The sequence below is a fragment of the Lonchura striata genome, chromosome 4, assembly GCF_050655825.1.
Source record: "Lonchura striata isolate lonStrDom1 chromosome 4, ASM5065582v1, whole genome shotgun sequence".
In the NCBI taxonomy this organism is placed as follows: Eukaryota; Metazoa; Chordata; class Aves; order Passeriformes; family Estrildidae; genus Lonchura; species Lonchura striata.
Window position 1 is genome coordinate 59007501 of NC_140706.1, and position 21206 is coordinate 59028706.

At 40.9% G+C, this 21206-nt stretch overlaps 1 protein-coding gene across 6 annotated transcripts in view; it reads left to right on the forward strand.

Annotated features, from left to right (window-relative positions):
• The window catches only part of RASGEF1B (RasGEF domain family member 1B), a 31220-nt gene that overhangs the window by 3046 nt on the left and 6968 nt on the right, over window positions 1-21206 (forward strand). The window contains exons 2-14 of one of the 6 annotated variants that reach the window (XM_085578150.1): window positions 5889-5993; window positions 8153-8335; window positions 9794-9916; window positions 10690-10827; window positions 13393-13608; window positions 13708-13782; window positions 15024-15119; window positions 15702-15804; window positions 16516-16595; window positions 16991-17086; window positions 18457-18552; window positions 19781-19904; window positions 20513-20662. In XM_085578150.1, coding sequence (XP_085434276.1) covers window positions 5976-5993; window positions 8153-8335; window positions 9794-9916; window positions 10690-10827; window positions 13393-13608; window positions 13708-13782; window positions 15024-15119; window positions 15702-15804; window positions 16516-16595; window positions 16991-17086; window positions 18457-18552; window positions 19781-19904; window positions 20513-20619 — 1455 coding nt within the window. In that variant the 5' untranslated portion in view covers window positions 5889-5975 and the 3' untranslated portion in view covers window positions 20620-20662. Of the gene's footprint in view, window positions 1-5888; window positions 5994-8152; window positions 8336-9793; window positions 9917-10689; window positions 10828-13392; window positions 13609-13707; window positions 13783-15023; window positions 15120-15701; window positions 15805-16515; window positions 16596-16990; window positions 17087-18456; window positions 18553-19780; window positions 19905-20512; window positions 20663-21206 lie in introns of those variants that run through there. The other 5 variants (XM_021549350.4, XM_085578151.1, XM_085578152.1 and 2 more) reach the window with 5 other exon arrangements.

The following is a 21206-nucleotide window of genomic DNA, read 5'->3' on the forward strand; positions in this document are numbered from 1 at the left end:
TTTGATTTCCCAAGGAGTCAGGCAAGCTGATTGCAGACAACTGTTTTACAAGTCCTCTGTGCCTCTGACCCAGCTGTGTTCTAGGCTTCTTCTGATACCCAGCCTAGATAGAGATGGGTGTGAGGCAGGTGTAGCTGCTGCAGATATGGAGCTGTACTTCCTCTCTTAGCGGACAAAGTGGAACCATCCATTTTTATCTTCAATCTGGACGTTGGAAAGTGTATTTTTTTGTTGTGGTGGTGGTGGTGGTGGTTGTGAGGGTTTAACTGAAGTATTTCTGTTGAAGAACTGTGACTATACTGCTTTCAACCCACTCTACATTGAAGTGTCAGTAAAAATCATGGAAACATAAGGACTCAGCGACTGAGGAAAAAGAGATCATATTAATTGTTTGTCCTAAAACTAGCAGTTTTTCTGCATCATCTAAATGGCAGAGACATTTGGCAATGAAGTTTTAGGTAGAAACAGTTAAATGAAATTTAGTACTGTTATTTAACACTACTACAGCTTGCTGTTGTAAATTATAACTTGGCTGCCTATTATGATTAGAAAAGGGAAAGGTGTTTTCTTTTGTACTGTAGGTTGCACCAAAAGGCCAGGCATGGGTGTCTGCAAAGAGCAACAATTTTGGGATTCAGAAGGTATCTTGCTTTGATGAGGTTGAAGAGGAATCATGTCAAGAGAGCTTCGTGCTTAAGGCTAGTACCATGCTCCTGGCTGTAATATATAAGATACACCTTCTGTGCACCTTTTGAAAAAAGATCTTAGTGCTTAATGAAAGGAAATAACCCCATACTTATTCTTCTTTGTACTGTCAGGCAGAGGAATGCAGTAATGAGAAACTGAGTGACTTGACTAAAGCCACAGGAGGAGCTTGTAGCAGAGTCAGAAGCAGATCCAAACTACCAGGAGCCATGTCTAAGCACTGAAATAATGCCATAATAATTCTGTTTTCTGTGGATGGATATGTGAACAGCTCTTGATGAAGCCAGTTATCACTCTGAAAAGGTACAGAACCATGCTTAGCTACTGCCCATGCAGATAGAGAACATGGATCTTCTGGCTTGGATCACCTGGGGCGGGTTAGGTTTACATCCCTGTCACATCCCAGGGTTCACATCCCTGTCAATAGAATGGATCACACTCCTCAAGGTTAGTGAAAGTCTAATAAGACAGTGATTCTCTTCTGGTGATAGTGTAGGGGAAACTGCTCCCATTTCTGTTGAAAACATCAAATTTCAGTTTTGTCAGTTTGAAGTATGCAGGAGGCATCAAGCATGCTACAGAAATGATGCAGAGTGCAGAAGTCTGTAGATACAGAGCTACAGGACTCGTGCCAGAGTTCTGATTCACTAGTGGGGGTAGCATAGCACAGGTAGTATCACAGGGCCCATCTGTGCACCCCACCCCAAACCCCATTCCTGGACATCTCAGCCACTGTGAATCAGCTGCTGAATCACTCATTTTACAGTGTGATGTTTTGCCTTCAAACTCCTGACCTCAGAACTGCAGCAATCCATCAGCTGAGTGAGGAGCAGCATCTCAGCTGCTCCTCAGCAGTGTGGGAGCTAGGGTGGTGAGCTCCAGGCTGTGGAGCTCTGCATCTTACTGGTGGATGCCAGCCCTGACAAACCAGTCTGGAGCTGCCTGAGTAGACAGGTGGGATTTTAGTATTTTAAGGCTGTAATATTTAAGAACAAATAGAGCAAATGGCAAAACTGTTCTGTGCTTCACTGGATCAAATAAGGGGAATGATTTGCTTCTAAAATCCCCACCCTGCTTCAGTAATGTAAAGAACTGGAAGGCTTTAGTAGCATTCTTGCTTTCAATCCAGCTGTCTGCTCAGAAATTTTGGTAGAAAATACTAGCTCTATATGTTTTCTGTTTTCTAGGATGGGAGATGTTTAATTGAATCCTTTGGCTGGCCTGAGACTCTTGTGCATCTTTTTCCATTTCATTCATTCTGTAAATCCCTTAAGTTTTAAAGAGACACTGTGGAGCATGCACTGGACTGATCTTTTTTAGAATCTCTTGTGCCTTTTGACATTTAATTACTGTTGTGCTAATTCATCATGTCACTTACAATATATACTTATCCTGTTCATTCATGTTTTAAACTTCTCTTCTGAAACTGGGATTAGCAAAAAGATGTACAAGGTACAAAATCCCCACACTTATATGGGAAAAGCCTTATTTTGCATTCAAATACTTAAAGAACACCATCCAGATGAAGAAATTACCCATAAAATTAAAAATGAACTTAACAAAAAGATTATTCAGTCAATAATGGAGCATGCTTCATATTTTTAAAATAATTGTGGTCACCTCAGTTTTAACCTACAGACAGAAATCTCAGAAGCGTTGTGATCATGGTAAGAGACAAGTGCTTTAAGAAATTATATGTTCTAGGTGTGGTATCCTTTTAGTGTCATGTGTTTTGAGGCTGTTGCTTTTGTGTGTCCAGCAACACGGACAAATTGTATCATGTGTTTTGTTTGGGAGGAACACATGTCCTGTCCTCACCCTGGACTGAGTAATTTTCCTGCAGCTGGGATTTTTGCCGTGATGCAGTCTGCCTGCATGTGCTTCTCTGGCACTGCAGCAATGCTGTCACAGCCACTTTCAGCATCATTAGACTCTCTCTCTTCCTGCCCTACAGAAGAAGAGGATGGGAAAGGATAGAAGGGGAGCTGAGTTATGGGGCTTAAGCAGGGGACATGGATTTACAGCATATCAGCAACAAAGAGGAACTTGTTTGTTTCCTTCCCTTTTTCTATGCTTGCAGATTTGGAGAAATTCAAGCCTTTCTTAAATGCCCCACAGTGTTTCTAATGCTCCCAAGTAAACACACAAATGTATTAATACCCATCACACCTTTGCTGTTCAGTATCCAAAGACTTTAATTTCGAGTCATTCAGGATTCACTTAATTACTGTGCCAAAGTTCTCATACGTGAGTGATCAGTCAGCAGTGCTGCATCTAACCTTCCCAAATCATCAGCTGGGTCTATTTATAGACCCAAGAAAAATGCACATTCAGGAGGAAAATGCTTCAACTTGAAATTCTGTTCCTGTTTTATTCTTTGCTTACTAGCATTTTTCATTTTCCTTTGCAGCTTATTGTTGCCTGGGTGATTTTTGGAAAACTTCACAAAATTGTTCATCCTCTGCTGTTTTAGTGAAAACCAAATAGTACTTTAAGGTTCAGTCAGGTTTCTTGCATCTACCTCAGGTCTTTTCTTCTCCTACCAGCAACTGTGCAAGGTGCATTTTCTACTATTATGACATTGTCCAGCATGGATAGTTTTGGTCCTCTTCCTCGGGGGTGGATTCCTTATGAGAGTTTCTTAATCTTCCTCTTGATTTCTGTCTGGAAAAAGCCGATATCACTTCCCTTTTCGTCTCCTATGTGAGTATGAAAAAATATTCTGTACTCTGCCTTTTAAAAGATGCGTGTAATAAGTAATTCTAGGAAGGAACTATAACTCAGAGTTGGTGCTGAATGTATGCTCTGAGAATTGTATGGCAAATTCTTCACAAAGAAGGCTTGAGCTGGGATAGTGAATTTCTGCAAATAAGATACACAAAACACCCATCTGGGAGTTTTTCAGGTTTCTTATCTTCTCAGTAGCTTGAGCTGTAAAAATTTCCCTTTACCTTCCAGTGCTGAAAAAAAAAAGCTTTGTTAGCAAAGCACACACACCAGGAAGAGCTGTGTGGAATGCGATGGGCGGCCTCTGTTTCTGGTATGCTTTTGTTTTGGGCTGCCTGGGTGGGTGCCCTGAGCACTGCAGAAGGATTCCAGCTGCTCCAGCTTTATCAAGGGCCTGGCTCAGCTACCTCTACACAAACACACGTAGTATGGGGAACAAACAAGAAGAATCAGAGACATGCACATGCCTGCATGGGTGTGATGTCACTGCCATCACAGAGATGTGGTGGGGTGGCTCCTGTGGCTGATGCATTGGAATGGAAGGCTACTGGCTTTTCATGGAAGATAGGCTGGGGAGACGGGGAGGGGGTATAGGTCTGGAGGAATTTGGGGAAACTGTACAGGAAGTTAGGGATGAGGTTAAGAAAGCTAAGGGCCAGTTAGAATTTAGTCTGGTCAGAGATGTCAAAGACAACAGGAAGGACTTCTGTAGGCATGTTGCTAACAAAACAAGGAGAAGGGATAATGAGGGCCCTCTCTGGAGCTTTGCTCCTGCAGGAAGTCAGTCTTTTGTTTTGCCATACCTCAGTTTTATGATGGCATCCTTATTAACAATGGTGGATGGTAATCACCTATTAAATGTGGGTAAGGGTTTCGATTGTATAGGGAGTTTGTAGTAGAAAACAGATTTTTTTTTTTTAACATAAAGGTTTGGAAAAGCACTTGCCAGCCTTGGAAGCAACATCTGATTCCTTACGTTTTGCCAAACTGAAACTTGGCTCCTGAAGGAGATGGTGAGGGTTTGAGCACGTCATCTTTGGCTCTGACTTCCTATTTACAGTGCTGTTACTGGGAAGGTTGAGGCTTCTTTCTTGTCAGAGGCTACTCGCAGCTGGAATATGGACCTCAGTGCCCAAGGTTGCATCTTCTCCATAATGATACTAAATACAGGAAAAAAATGTTGTATTCCTCTTTCCACAGTGCAGAGTTTTTGACTTCTCTCTGTCACAAGAGAACATCACTGGTAACGATAGGAAATTATTTCATTGGTCTTTCCTTCAAGTCAGATCTTTAATTAAAAAAAAAAAAAAAACAACAAAACACTCTTTTTATTCCTGGAAAAAAAGAAAGAGAGAAGAGATAAATGGGTTTTCATGTGATTGCTAGCCAAATGTTTCCAAATCCCAGTTTAAAAGTTCCAGTTTTTAACTGCCAGAACATTTTTCACTGGAATTATATTTTTTGTCTTTTTTCCCAATTCCTGCTCGTCAGATCTTGCCCTGCTGTGCTTTGTCAACAATATTTTTAGGTTCCAAGATACCTCTGCTCTATATGGCACGGATTTGTGGACCATTATCTTCTCTGTAACCAAATTTCAGTTCCACTCAAGTTATTCTGAAGGCAGAATTTGGCTGAAGCTTTAGCTAAAGAAGCTTCTAACTAGAATTAAGCAGGCTGCTTTATGTCTCCACCTCCAAATAAAATACAGCAGAGGAGTCAAAGTCAAGATAATAAAGGGGTCATGCTGGAAAAGCACATGTGTTGTATGAATCATCCTGTTGGCCATGCTATATTTATCTCTGTCACACTTTGCTATCAGCCCTTTTCATCGCTTGGAGAATGTGTCCTGTGTCCTGCTCACTTCCAAGTGAAACCCAGTTCCAACCACACAGAACATCACCACAACTTGTTGTCTCACTGAAGCAGGACTGAGCCCTCTCTGTCAAGCAGCTTTCCAGAAATAGATAGCAAACAAGTGAGACAGTATGTACCCTTTGGGATAGACTTTAGAGAATTTTATTTTACAGTTACAAATCAGTACCTCTATTAATGGCCTGATGATTTTTTCCTTTTCTGTTGATAAGGCTCTAGGAGACTGTGTCTCCAACCTGTCTGATTTGTGTTGTGAGGATTGCATTAAATGAAAGCTAATTGCTGGCTAGTCTGGCTAAATCCCCTGCAGATCCCAGTCTTACCCTGAATTAGGCTGGTTTGGTTAATATGAGATCTGAGTTGAAACAACTGCTCACTTTGTTTTTTTACAAGTGCCAATATTGATGTCAAGTTGTTTTGCAGATGCAAACTAGCTTTCTCACTTCCCTGTGGAGTATTGCCTTGGAGCCACAGTGCTACAAATGTCTGGTGGGCTGCAGTGTTTACACACTGTTCACTACTGCTTGCACTTTGACTGGATAAACTGCACTAAACTAGCTGAAAAAAATTCTGAATTTTTTCAGGACGTCTTTCAGTGTCAGTGGGCTGAAGAATATTTTGGAATTGGTTCAAGTCTGTGGCTTTGGATGCACGGTATGAAAACCTAGGAGATGCTGCAGAAGGTTCCTGTAAGCTCCTCAGTTAAGTTCTGTTCCTTAAACTGGGTTAGCCTTGCAAAGAACCTGAAAGCCCAGGAGTCTTTATACATCAGGATGCTTTATTGCTGCACAGCATGGCCATGGTAGGGTTGCACCTCACTGCCCAGTAATTTGAACTCCCTTGTACAGGAACACGGTTAAGCTCAGTCCTGCACTTTACACTGTGGCATGTGTATTTACTTTATTCTTCTCCCAGTTCATGGGGCTGAATGGAATTGAAACGCTGGTTGAACAGCTGCACAGTGTCTGATGTCACTTTTCAGACACTGAGACTTTTCAGTCTTTCCTATTTTGATGCAGATATCTTTTGGCACCTCTCAAGGTGGAAATAGCACAGATCGTGTAGGCCAGGAGGCTCTCTCTCCACTGTCCTTCTCTGCCTTTGTTTTTGGCTTTCTCTTACTGTTTATTTACTGAACCACTCCGGCTTGTGCTGGTTTGAATGTCTTCATTGTGTGGACACACTGCCAGCAGCAGCAGCAAGTCTGTGTGGTGCTTCAGGTCCAAGCTAAGGAATCTGGCTAATAACTTAATAGCTTCTCATCTCCACCGAGCTCACTCTGAAAAGTGCTTTATTGTGGGTTGGGGGGCACACAGATGGCAGCACTCTATTTATCTCCAGGCTGTCACATCCCTAGTTGTTCTCAAAACGGGGTGCCTTCACAGGCTGGTGTTCGCTGAGGTCTGTGGCTTTAAAGAGCCTTTTCCCGAATAGGATTGGATACAATGGAGAGAAAAGAAACAGCATCTGCTCTTACAATGATGGCTCAGAGGCATTAATGCTTTTCTCATGCACATGTCGTCACAGGAGCACAGCAGCCTGTGGATATTGTCCTCTCAGTTTGATCTCCCTTGCCTTGAAGCTCTGGGGAGGATTGGAAACAAAGTGCCATTCCCTTTTGCAGTTTATCTGTCTCTCCCTGAGTGCCCGTCAGCGCCCAGTAACTGCTGCAGTAGAGTTAACACCAGCATGTTTGTGGTTAAAACTGGCTATAAAACCTAAGTTCCCTAAACTGACAAGAACTGCTACTCCCAGAAAGCAGGGAAGGAGGGAGAAGGAAGGAGTTTATAACTCAACACTCAAGCAGAGATTTTATCTTTTGGCCTTTTCAGATATTGCATTACCAGAAGAGCTCTTCTGGGAGAGCTCTTCTGAGCTCTTCTTCAAGGGGTCATGGCCCCCTTGCTGCCCACCCACTGCTATGAGTGACTAAACAGCTTGCAGCACTGACTGATCTTTTCTTGGAAAGACATTTTGATTCCACAGGCACTAAGGTGCAGACTAGTGAGTAATTGCTTTATTTTTCCTGAAGCTGGGAAGCACAGGGCTGGATTTTTTCACATTTTCACAGGATTTTGGGAGAAGGTTTAACAAGTCTCATCTTTTATATTACTGGTGAGTTTGGACAGCAGTGGTAAGCAACTATGCCCAGGCAAGTTTTTCCAAATTTCTGTAGAGCCACTCAGAGAGTAGGTGGAGGCAGATGCACTGAAGCATCAGGCTTTAGCCTGGGTCACGCCTGTCACAGTGTTATGGGGAAAACCAAGTGCCAATTTACCAGGGTGGAGTTGGGAAATGGGAGGTTTGGGACTGCAGCTACATGGCTGTTGTGTTGCATAAAGGAGGCTGTCCTCTCACATAACCTTTTCAGGGCTTCACTTCAGTCTCTCTCCTTCTGCACTGGCACTGGGGGGGTGTGTCAGCCTGGGGCAGCCTGAACATGCTTCCCCTTCAGAGTGCTGCTCTTAGGGAGCTACTTTGAGGATTTGACCAAAATGAACATTATGCCACATCCCCAAAAACTTTATAGAAAGTCTGAGTTCTGGAAGCTTGTCAGGATTTTTATACCTCCTTCTAACTCTTAGCCTGGACATCTTATCTGTCGTTTAACAAAGAAACAGCAAGATATAAAAGAAGCACCTGGCAATTGTGAGAGACAGTGGTGAAAGCCTGTGTTGGACCTTTTGTGAGGAGTCTGCACAGGCTTGAAAACAGTACAAGTGTGTGCAAGTAACCCATGGCATGACACTGAGGTTTTTTCTAGTGCTGTATTATCTCTAGAAGATAGAAAACCCCTTACTTGTACCTTCCCTGAATTATCCCTTATCTCTTTTGTGTGTCTCTTCAGGGCAAGATGCCACAGACACCTCCCTTTGCAGCGATGTTTGACAGCAGCAGCTACAACAGGAACCTGTATCAGACAAAAGAAGACAGCTGTGGAGGGCTCTATTACCATGACAATAATCTCCTGTCGGGGTCTCTGGAAGCTCTGATCCAGCACTTAGTACCCAATGTGGATTACTATCCCGATGTAAGTTAACTGTATGGCCAGGTTTGATGTGCCTACTGGAGGGAAACATGCAGTAAGAGCAGAACGTGTCACATCCATGGCTAAGGAAGGGGTTCAGGTGGCCGACCAGCAGTGATAACATGTGCTTTACCTGAGTGCATCCTGCAATAACTCACCCAGCCTAGGAAGTCTAATGCTTTATTACTCCCGTTGTAAGGTGAGCAACCCTGGTGACTCATTTATAAAGCACACACCTAGACTGGCTTATTGCTTGATGGATCCTGTGTACCATTGACCCTCAAAAATGTTGCCAGGCAAGCTGATGAGAAAGGCATGACCACTTTTGTGACAGAATGAAAGTATTTATTGCAAAACCAACTGGTTTTTAATGCATATTTCCCATAGTTCATATGAGGTTGACATGTACTTGCAATAAGCAACCAAAATGTTGAACTACTACCACACTATTTAGGATCAGCAAAGGCTGGATTTGACAACAGGAGATTTGTCATCTGAGAATTTTTGACTTGTGTAGGCACATCCACACATTGAGACATTTTCTATAATTCTTAGAAAAAAATATAAAAAAGAATGGTATCAAAAGTGGCAAGAAAGAGCAGTTGGGGGTAACTGGTGGATGTTGAAACTGCAGCTCTGCTTGTTGACAACACTCCTGCTGAAGACATAACTCTGCTTATGTTCAGTTTCTGTTATTGTCATAAATCTTTTCACATTTCTGAGACAGGATCTTTTTTAACTTGGGTCAGAATTAACAGCAGCACAGAACTGTACTTAAGCTAGTGCTTATCCATTAATGCTTAGTGTAAACTTCAAGTATGTAGCAATTTAGACACTGGTGGGTCAAACACGATGATTTATTCCAAGTTTCTAGAGCCAGAACATTATAGAGTCTTTGTAGACTGGGTGCCATAGATACTTAACTACTGGGAAAGTGGAAAGTGGAATGGATATTCTGAATATCCATCTCACAATGAGTTCAAATCATGATACATGGAAAATCAAAGCAAAATAAGGAGCCTCTTCTTGTAACCTCAGATTTAGTTACTGATTTTTATTCTGTAAAATTAATCTATGTAGTTCCCTCTGCTTTCACTCAGGATACAAAGGTTTACTGTAGAGCAGGAGAAGCTGAGTTGAAATTTTATTCTGAGTAATTTCAGGTAATGAGCTTGCAATAAGGCTGTGTGTAATAGGAGAGCTAAACCACCTTTGCCCTGCTTTGTTTTGGTTTAATCTTGCATAACTTGGCTCAAGCACAAACTTATAGTACTGGTTGTAGAGCGATGATAAGTGTTAAATTAAATGCTTACCTCTTTTGTAATTGCTTTTGGCACAGCCACGTGTAGAGTTTTCTTCTGCAGATAGTAAACGAGGAGCAGATTTATCAGGAAGGCATTTCGAGAAAATATAAAAAGTACTGGTAATTTATGCCTTTCTCTGTCTTCCTCTTGTTGACAGAGGACATACATCTTCACCTTCCTTCTCAGCTCCCGCCTCTTCATGCACCCGTACGAGCTCATGGCCAAAGTCTGCCACCTCTGCACTGAGCAGCAGAGGCTCAGTGAGCCTGGCCTGGACAAGGTAAGATCCCCCTCTCTCAGGGACTTCCCAGGTCCCTGCCCAAACCAAAATGCTCCTATTCAAGAGGGTCCTCAGTGGGATAGAACAGTCTGAAAATGTGAAGCAAGCAATTACAATTTTATTCACTGATATTCACGGGGAATTTCCACACTGCTCAGCCTGTCCTCTATAAGGGCTGGTGCTTCTGCTGCATTGTTTGTTTTACAAGAGAATCTGTGAAACAGGGTCCTGAACAGACCAAAATCTGCCCTCTGAAAGTCCAGGGCAGAGGTTTTGTTGACCCTCATCCTTACTTCACCGAGAATCAAAAATCATTTTGTGGTCACTGTGCCCAAGGCAGCCTCTGGCCACCACATCCCCTCACTAGCCCTTCTCTGTCTCTTTACAGGTTTCTCCCTATAAGGTGTAGTGCATGCAGAGGTTATGGTACAACTGAAATTTACAACTTTCTTTGTTGAGAGTTAGTCATAAGTTAAGGAAACACTAATCAATGCCTTGCACTGAGGCACTCCTGGTAATGAGGGGATTCATTTCCACCCAACTGAGGCCTAATTTCCAGGTCAGTTAAGCCAATGAGAGTGTCTTCATTGGCTTCCATGGCCATTGGCTCAGGCCTATAATCCAGTGCTGAATGAAGTTAAGATTAACATTTACCTGACATTCATACCCTTATGGTGTACAGTATCCTGCAGAGCAGAATTCTGTTTCCTTTGAGTTAGATATTTCCTGCATTGCTGTTACATGTAACATTCCTCCCTACTGTTTCCAAATAGAACTGGACCCAGAAAATTGCACCAAAAATCCTACAGTTGTTGACTGAGTGGACAGAGACTTTTCCTTATGATTTCCGAGATGAGAGAATGATGAGGAACCTAAAGGAGCTGGCACAAAGAATAGCCAGTGGGGATGAGGTAAGTTGTCTGCACACAAAGTTACTGGTGTTCCTATTGATGTTTTGATATTTCTGTTAATAACATGATGTGGCTCTGGGTGCTTAGGAAAACTTATTAGCAAGGTGCTGGTAGGCAAAAAGTTCTGTCTGGTGCCTAAGCCTAGGATGAAACCACACATCATAAGCAGATCTTCTCCAGAACATGGGCAAGGTTCTCTCCAGCTCTAAGCCTATAACATAATCCCATTTTGTGCAGATAGGCACAATTTGGTGGATGTTAGTATTTATCATTTTACTTGGAAGAAGCTGGCTAGGACAATAGCTGAGAAACCCCTATCAATGTTGACAATTTCTTGAGTAAGATGTGTTGGAATTGGTTCAATGGAAAAGTTATAGCAGGTTTGGGGAGAAATTTCCAAAAGAGGAGTAGACCAGGAAGAATTGTCTTGAGCTTAAAGTATCAACTCAGAGGAAGTGTGTCCCATTCCTTCCTGTGGATGGAGCACACAAGGAAATCACCTGACCTTTCTTGAAATCCCACTTTTCAGATGGAAGTTCCACATGGGTATTATGAAATATTTTGATGCTTAACTAATGCTTGTCTTTTAAGTACTGAAATAAACTCGACCAAAAGCCAAGGGTTATATTTACTTAGTGGAAGGGAATTAACAAGGTTTTAGTAAATAAATCCTGTGTAGCTGGCATAATACTGCGATTGCAAAAAACACTGGAGTGGCATTTGGAAGAACTATAACCACAAATAGCAATTGCTAAATGGCATTATGATTTCAGTGTTCCTCAGGGACCAGTGTTCCTTATATCAGCTTTTAAGTAATGGTGTGGATGAGGCAGCAAACAGCACATTAACAGTCGTGGAGGTAAGCTGGACTCAGAGAAGCTGAGAGTGCTGCTGCCAAAGGCCTAGAAGGGCCTTGAGAGGCTGTACACAAGCATGGAAAAGAGCAAACCTAAACTGAACTTGGAAGCTGAAATACATTTTGATGTTGTCAAGGTGGGGAGGGATGGAAAAAGATGGGAAAAGAGAATGAAATGTGGTATGAAATACAAATGAAGAAGAGACACAATTTGATATGCAAGCTGAAAGTTGCAAGATCACTCCAGGGAGCTTTGGACTGGGCAAGAGGTGTGCCCTTACTCCAGGAGTGCCAGGTTGCTTTGTTTCTAGATACTCTTCATAGCAAGCTAGGAAATTGAAGTTTAGTTCCAGGCAAAGCAGTTGTGATTGAGGGCTCACACCCACTTGAAAAATACTGGCACAAAAAGAAAGAACTACTTAGCCTGGAGGAAGTTGAGTTGGTGGAAGGAAGAATGAAATGAGAAGAGGGAAGGGTTGTCTGCAGTGAAGTTTCTGGCACTACAGACAGTTTAAAGAGAGAAAATGTCTATTGAAGAGAAAGGCAGATGTACAAAGCTGCTAGAAACTCTGCAAAGGGAACAATCTTACTCAGAGAACTATGAATCCATTCTAGCTGTAGCTTTGAGGGGTTTTATTACTTTGATGTTCCCTTAGAAAGACAAAGTTAAAGCAAGCACTACAGTAAATTGACTTGTTTTATTGTGAACTGCTTGGAACAGTAAATGGCAACTTCCATGACCTTGCTTTTCTACAGATCACTTGGATTTTTGTGAGTCATTACCTTAAAGGATACAAAAGAAGCAGTTTCCTACTCCTGTTCACTACACTTCTACTTATAGCTCCTTATTTCACTTCCTGAATTATTGTACTCCTGTTCTTTTAAGAGCTGGTAGTAAGAGTACAACCAAAATCTCTCACCATGCTAACATATCACTCCTTTAAAACAACATATTTGGAAAAAATCTTTGGAGAAAAGGACAAATCATCATAATAAAGGATACTGCCACCTTGCACTGATCATACTATAGTGTGCACACAATAGTTTTTGGATGATCCTTTTTGAAGCCACTTAGGTTTTACTTTAATGGCTTTAGGATAATATGTGGAATCTGGAAGAGTAGCCACCTTGGTTACACAGATCTGTCTACTTAAGAGTTGAGTTCTGCTCCTACTTTAAATTGTCACTCTGATAACTTAAATCACTACATGGAAAGGCCTGCAAAGTTGAAAGATGAAAGAAATGGTTTTGTTATCTTCTCCTTTTTCTCAGATTCACTGCAAGTTTGAGTTCTCACTTTGGTGAAACTGGTTGTGATTTGCTGCAGAGAGAAGCGGGCCCTTTGTTTATCACTGAATGGCCACATATTTGTTTTTTTCTGTGGTCTTAAGCAGGAGAAGATGGAGTATTTTCATTTTTTGTGTTTCCTCCAGTGGTGGTTGGTATTTTTCAGGGAGTGGATTGAACACATCTGTTCTTTGAGCTAACTGGGGCAATACTGAGCCTGTGAAACAATCACTGCTTAAACTCTCAGCTGGATTCCTATTGGTCTGATGAAATGCTAATATTACAAATTCACATAATAGAGTTTACCTTAACAACAAGGTATCTGACAGGTATCAGTATCCATCTGTTGCAGTGACATGCAGACTGTAATGCTGTCTTCTCACATTTTGGAAGTGTTTTCTGATTGTTTGGTGTTAAAACAGATGTACCGGAAGAACGTGCAGCAGCTCCTCCAGACCCTGATTCGGAAGCTGGCTGCGGTTACCCAGTACGAGGAGGTGCTTGCAAAAATTGATGCCACCACATCCACAGATCGCCTCATGCTCCTAAAGACCAAGCCCCAGTCTATCCAGAGGGACATAATCACAGTCTGCAATGATCCCTATGTGTTAGCTCAGCAGCTGACACACATAGAGCTTGTGAGTTGTTACGTTCCCAGGGATGACTTCATCCTTCCCCTCTTTTTGAAATGAAGGTTAACAGGGGATATGACTTGGCTGCTTCTGTGCTTTATTTAGGAGAGACTCAATTATATTGGACCAGAAGAATTTATCCAGGCTTTTGTGCAGAAGGATCTTCTGAATAATGGCAAGGTAATGGGAGCAGATCTGGAGCAGCACTGAAATGCATCATTTACCATCAGGTGCACCATAAGGTGGAAGTGAAGTCCAGCAATAAATGAGGACCAGTAGAAAACAAGCTTTAATATTCCCCTTAAACATTTTGTTAATTTTTTTTTTTCTTTCTGGAGTACAACTCCTGAAGCTTGAGAACTCAGCCAGCAAATTAAATTAACACATTAAATGAACACATTTCCTGGGTTTTCTGACTTAAGTTAAGGGAGAATTTAATCCTGTGAATGTTTTCCCCAGGCCATTTATGCAGCCTACAGCTGGAAGAAGTTGAGTTTAACTTTGCCTTTTGCATTATTCATTTTTGACATCTGTTCTTCCCTTTTAGTGAGGGAATTTGCAGGTAGAGCAAATAGACATAACAAAAAGAACACAGAGGGCTCTGGATCTATGTGAGATTTTAACCAGCCATGATGGAGTTCTCATCACTTTGAGTGCTGTTTTCAAAATGATTTAATGTTTTATGTTTTTCAAGATGACTTAACCACAGTAAATATACTGTGACAGAGTCAGTCCATTAAAGCTGGAATTAACTTTAAACTGACAAATAGAATATAATGATGCAGGTTTATTTACAATTTGATGTTCAGTCAGATGGTCTCTGAAATAGTTTCTCCAAATAGAGATCACTGAAACTGCTGTCTACCCCTTTTTAGGCAACCCTGAGATGTGGTGTGGGAATGATTCCAAGATGATACAGCATAGCACTGCTCAGGAAAGGAGTAATCCCATCAAAATGGTAGAACTGATCTCCCAAATTTAGGATGCAGTATGTCCAACAGCCAGACATAATGTGTCTGACCTCTGTTTTCCTGCTGCACTTGCAGAGAGCCTAATGTTTTATCTACTCTAGCAGAGGGACAGGAGTAAGGACTGAAACAGTGTGCATATTCAGGGGAGCTTTGTGCAGATATTTATCCCTGTTTGCATAAGTCTGTCCTAGGTGCTTAAAGAGTCCCAGTAGGACTTAAAGCATTCCATGTGCCTGCTGGAGTGTTTTACTGGGCTGACAGCTCAGAAGGAAGTTACAAATGCTTGAATACTACCAGTGCTGCTTTCCCTCTAAGCTTTTTGTCACTTTGGGTAATTTGATTTATTCCTGGTTACTTGATAATGTTTGGGAATGGCAAGGCAGAAAGTCAGCTCTCCCAGGGAAAAGATAAAAATTGTGCTAAAAGTTGCTATTTTATTTCTGTCTGTAGAGCTGCTATGGAGATCGAAAGAAGACTCGGAATCTTGAAGCCTATGTGGAGTGGTTTAACAGGCTCAGTTACTTGGTTGCAACAGAAATCTGCATGGTGAGACAGGACTTTTTGTGCTGAAAGGTTTTGTTTAGCTATCTAAAACTGTGAAGCTTTTTCAAGTTTGGTGCATTCTGGACTTTTCATTCACTTGGTCCTGTAATTGCTGACATTTGGATGCAGTCAGAGCATGCCTGAAGAGGAAATAAGATCAGTGCTTTTAGCATTACACTGGTGCCTCAGCCTTGTTCATGTGGCAGTGATGATTTATTCTGGGTTAGCCCTTCTTGGTACATGAGCCTGTCTGGCCTGCTGTTCTCTTCTCTGGGAGGCTCTTGTGAATTGAGGCCCGTTCTCTACTCTGGCTGAATCTCTACTCTGCTCTGCTGTTCTTCATATCCTTCTTCTTGGCAGAGCCTCTTTTCCTCTTGTCCTTGCTCTCTGCCTGCCTGGGATCTGGTTTGTCCTTGCTGTCCTGAATGCTTTTAAGCACAATAGTGTAACTTGTTTTACACGTAAAGGATAGCGTGAAGTTGTGGTACATATGGAAAAGACTTTTAACAGGGGTCTTATTTCTTTGGGGACGTGTCTGAGTGCTGTTTCCTGCTGAGCATAACCCTACAATTGCATCTCTTGCAGCCTGTGAAGAAGAAGTACAGAGCAAGAGTGATAGAATATTTCATCGATGTGGCACGGGAATGTTTTAACATTGGCAACTTCAATTCCTTAATGGCTATTATTTGTAAGTATGTGTACTGAGATATTATTTTATCCCTGTTTTAATCTGGATAAAGGAAGCAGAGTGCTTCACACAGAAATCCACTGCTGAGCTTGGTCAGCACCATGAAGCTGCTCGACACTGTTGTAGTGCTATCTGTGTACTATAAAGTTCGTATAAACCAAAGTTTTCTTTGTAACTCTTCAGAGACCTCAATCCCCACTTTTTTAAACCAACTTCAGCGCTAAATTGGAATATTAGCTTTCCCTGTAATATGGAGAATTGAAATGTCTTCCATCATTTCTGTCACATCCTAGTGGTTTAAAAATTCCATACCTCTATATCTGGTAGGAAAATACTGGGAATTTTTTTTTTTTCATTTGAAAGGTGAAAACTTCATAGTTAGGTCTAGTTTTTTCAATGAATTATGTAAGAGATGGTGTTCAGAACACTCATTTTAACTTTTCTGTTGTACATATGTGTTTTATCAAATCCACATTAAATAATGTCATAGCATTTTTTTAGAGCTTTCATTCTGCAAGAGATGAAGATTTTGTTTCCAAGGTTATTTTGGAATTTAAAGAAAACAGTGACTCTGATTTCTTGAGTAGCTTCATTGAAAATACTTGTTATTGGTAATAAATAGATTCTTTGCTTTCTAAATACTTACTGGTCCAAACTACCTGAAAGATCTCTCTTTTAAATATTCCAACAACCTCTTTCTTTTATATCAAGCTGGCATGAACATGAGTCCTGTGTCTCGATTAAAGAAAACCTGGGCAAAAGTGAAGACAGCCAAATTTGATATCCTTGAGGTAAGTCTGGCTAATATTTGGACAGGAGGCAGTTAATACCATGATACTTTTAACTGCTCAAAAATGTGAGTTTGACTTCATTATGACATTTAATATAGTATATTTGTGCTTTTAATAGATTTTGTCCAGCTGACCTTTTTCAAAGGTCATGCAGGTGCAACATTATATGAGTTTGTTATTTGTCCAAGAGAATGTATTGGGTCCCTTGTTGTGCTGAATGGACATTTTTAAAAATAAGGTTCTCTTCTGACCGAACCAACAGACAGAGCAATACCACAGTCCTCTACAAAGCTGCATTTGTGGGGCTGTTCAGAAGACCTTTTCCTATTTAAGAGTTGCTCAGTTGAAAAAGGATTGTGTGTACCTCATTATTTGCATATTTTCATGCCTTGCAGCATCAGATGGACCCTTCCAGCAATTTTTATAATTACCGAACTGCTCTGCGTGGAGCCACTCAGAGGTCCCTGACAGCTCACAGCAACAGGGAGAAGGTGTGTTTGCAAATGACTTGGCAGTGGGCAAAAGGCAAATGTGCTTGTTATGTTGCATGGTAAAACTTTATCCTGGAATTCTGATTGTCAGCAACTCTACCCCTGGCAGGCTTATAAAAAGCTGCCAGATCAGTTTGGTGCTGACTGAAAGTCTAAACGTTAAATGATCACTTTTATTATTTAAGAAAAAGAAGGACGTTGCCTCAGCTCATTTCTGTTTGACAGACACCTCTATCTCACAAACCCATACCACAAACAGAAAGGCTAAGGATTGACATGAGATTGCTAGTAATTTGTTCTTATAGCTGCTACTTCTGCTAAACTTTCAGTAATTCGTGGCTTAAGGTGGAAAGGTTTTAAAACTTACTCATAAAAGGTATTCCAAACCTCAGATCTAGATAGAGCTGTGGCGTTCCCTTCCTGTATTTAGTCTTTAGATGCAGAATCTCAGTGGTAGTTCTTGTGGAAAGGAATTAAATAGCTTCCTAACTGCTCTCCACTTGGAAGCAGTTGCTCATCAACTCCTGATCTTGGAGTTCATGGAACAAACTACCAGGCAGATGAAGCAAAACCACATGCAGTCTGCTGATCTACACTGTTGTTATACATTGAATGTCTTTCTGAGTCCTAAGAATCTGTTCACATATCATTCAAAACACCAGAAGTTTAAATGTAAGAGGCTTACTTATTTTTAAAGAGAAGTCACTTTTAAGATTTCAAAGAAAGAACTTAGAGATATTGAAATATGGTGCAGTGAAGTGTTCCATGGAAATAAGTGGTATTTTTTTTAATTCCCACATGTAACAAGGATTTGTAGCTGTAAAAACTTCCATAGGATGTAAATTAAAATAGAACCATTTTAAGAAAGTAAAATTCTCCAGCATTCTTCAGATACTTTGTCCATTTGGCAGCAAATGCTTAATTTTAAGCCAGTCAGTACCAAGGTTCCATGACTTGCATAAACTTGGGGAATTGTAGCTTGAAAACCATTTGTGCTGCCACCCCAATATCCCCTGCCGTGCTTCAATGTGCATCTCCCCTTGTTTACCAAGCAAGTCTTGTCAAGAGGGAAAGCTACACTACAAGGTACCCTGCAGGAATTACTTGTAAGAAGTAGGTGCCTCTGACCATTTATCTTCTGGAATCTGCAAGGAAGAAGGAAAAAAATGAAAACAAGAAGGACATTACATAGAAATGGAGGACTTTGTGAAGAGACTTGTTTTTTAAAGTTTTTGTGTAAAGATGTAGAATCCTTAGTCCTTCTGTATTTTGCTTACCTTTTGTATCACCTGACTTCCTTTCATTTTTCTCTGTAGACCATTGTGTCTTGATTCAGGACCAGACTGATAATAATGCTGCTCTCTCCCTAGATCGTGATACCTTTCTTCAGCCTCCTGATCAAAGATATTTACTTCCTCAATGAGGGCTGTGCCAATCGCCTTCCCAATGGTCACGTCAATTTTGAGGTAAGTAGAGCACTGAGTGGGGGTTTAATGCAGGGTCAGCCCCTTTAACAGAAAACTGAAGCAGATCACAATCCAATTTCCACTGGATTCTGGGAGAGCACACATAGACTGGAATTTGAGAATATTTGTTATTGGTCAGAGGACCTGGGAAGTAGTCAGGAAAAAGCAATTTTATCGAACATGGAGTGTTTATAGAAACTTTCAATATTCCCAGTTTTTTTTAGTGGGGGTGGGGGGAAAGTCAGAACTTCTTCCCAGTGCTCAAATTCATCTCAACATTTCAATTCACAGGTTTGTTATAATTAATGACAAAATGTTCAGATTAGTATTTTAGGGTATTATCTTTTAATTCCTCACATAAAAAGCAAGTTCCTCCTTTATCAAGATATATAGACGGCATTTTCATGCGAGTTCCAGATTGTCTCTGAAGAAATATGGGATAGAGCAGCAGCAAGGGAGTTTTGACTCTCTTGTCTTCCAGTAGTTTTTCTGCCTCTGATTTCATGCTTGTTACCTGGCACATGGTGAGTTACCCAGTGATTGTTGCCTGGTACTTTCAGTTTTCAAGAAGCCTGGGTCATACACACAAAAGTACAGTATATTTCGGTGGTAGTCACAGGCCTGAATTAGCCTAAAGGTTCTAAAACTAAGCTGTGAAATGCCCTTTTGCTCAAGGAATCCATGTGCACTTGTGTCATGTTAAGCTTTAACTGAAAGAGTTTATCAATTAATGGCATCAGCACACTACATGGGGAGTGTTTATTTTTGGCATACATTTCCAGCAAGAAAATAGAGCATTTCATATTTGCTAACTGACAGGAAACATCTGGATTTTGAAATGTCAGTATTAAGCATCTGATGTGAAAATCACTATGTATTTAATTGCAAAACAAAAAGCATAAGCATCAATGAAGTTAAAATTTGGGCATAAGGAGTGTTACCAGCACCTTGAAAAAAAATTTAAGTGCACTTCATAATCTACTATATTTATATTCACAACAGCAATTTTAACAAGGTGAAGGAGTGGGAAGTTACCATAGCTTAAAACAGGAACACAAAAGTTAGGAGCTGAGCTGTTGAGTTAGATCATATTCAATTCTATTTTAAGAGCCAAGGGCAATCAAAGCCTTGGTCTCCAAACTAAGATCTCTCCCTCTTTTTAAAGAAATGTTCAGGGTAAGTAATGCTGTTCAATATATAGCACCTCTTTTGCTTTGTATTCTGACAGAAATTTTGGGAATTGGCAAAACAAGTCAGTGAATTTATGACATGGAAGCAAGTGGAGTGCCCTTTTGAAAGGGATTGGAAAATTCTACAGTACTTGCTCTCTGTCCCAGTCTTCAGTGATGATGGTAAGGAGCTCTGGACTTCTGCAGGGATAGTGTCACTGGCTACTGCTCAGTCTCTTCTAATTTGTGGCTTCCTCACAGTAAGGAAAGATATCCTGAGGACATCTCTGGCAAGTGAAAAATGTTCCTCCCTCACAAATGACAGAGAAGATAAGGTTTTTCTTTTGTATAGTCTGTGAGAATCAACATTGGTTCTGAAATAGAATGAATTAAATTGATGTGGTCCCTGTAAATGTCACATGAAATGTATTTATGTGACTTTCAGGATGCTTTGCACTAAAGGGTGATGCTTAAGGAAGAAAATAGGGACTTCACTGGCTACTTACAAAGCACCATGTCTCTGGGCTCATTTTGTTTTCTCCTGAGTGCTTTCTTCTCCTCATGCTTTTGAGTTTCCACTGGTTGCTTTTTTCTCCCCTCAGGGTAGTCTTTGTTCTCATGCACAGTTTGTTAGCATTGTCTGGGTGCAATTATAAGCAATGCTATACTTCCTAATGGGATTCTGAAGCCCTTAACTGAGGGATGGATAATACATGCCTGCTCCATTTAACTCAGTCTGCTTTGCAGGGAGAGCAAATTCTAAAATGCTTCTGATTTGCTTCTGATTGCAGCACTTTACTTGGCTTCCTATGAAAGTGAAGGTCCTGAGAACCACATTGAAAAGGACAGATGGAAGACACTAAGGTTTGTGTCAGAGGTTACCCAGATCAATAAATAAATAGAATGGGATACAGAGCAAGCATCAAGCAGTTAAAACCAAATGGTGTGTTACATGTTTCAACATATGGGCTACAGCATGGTTGTAAATCCCCAGAACCCCTCCCAATCTCTTGGACTCTTGGAAAAAATAGAACAATCAGTCTTTATCTTAAACCCTCTTGGTTCTTCTTTCCCTTAGGAAATGGGAATTAGAATAAGTAATTTTGTATTTTAATTTCTCGTGTTACTCAGTGAAGGAAGAAAGTACTTTTTAAACTCCAAGAAATCCCCACTTCCTCACAAGTTCTCTACAGAGCACTCTGGATTCCACACAGATGTTTTCACAGCTTCTGCAGCCCTTTCTGCATCAGCCTTCCAGACAAGGCTGAGGTTTGCCTAAAGATCACTTTGGGGCAAATGCATCAATGAAACCAGTTAACAATTTAGAGTTCAGGCTGGGGGAAAATATTCAACAAAGTCATATTTTTGGCTTTTCTTCTACTGCTATTAGACTGCAGCCTCACCAGCTCTTTGATTTTACTAATCATGGAAGAATACATGAACCATTGAGGCGGGGGATGTAACAATTCCACCTGATTGATTCCA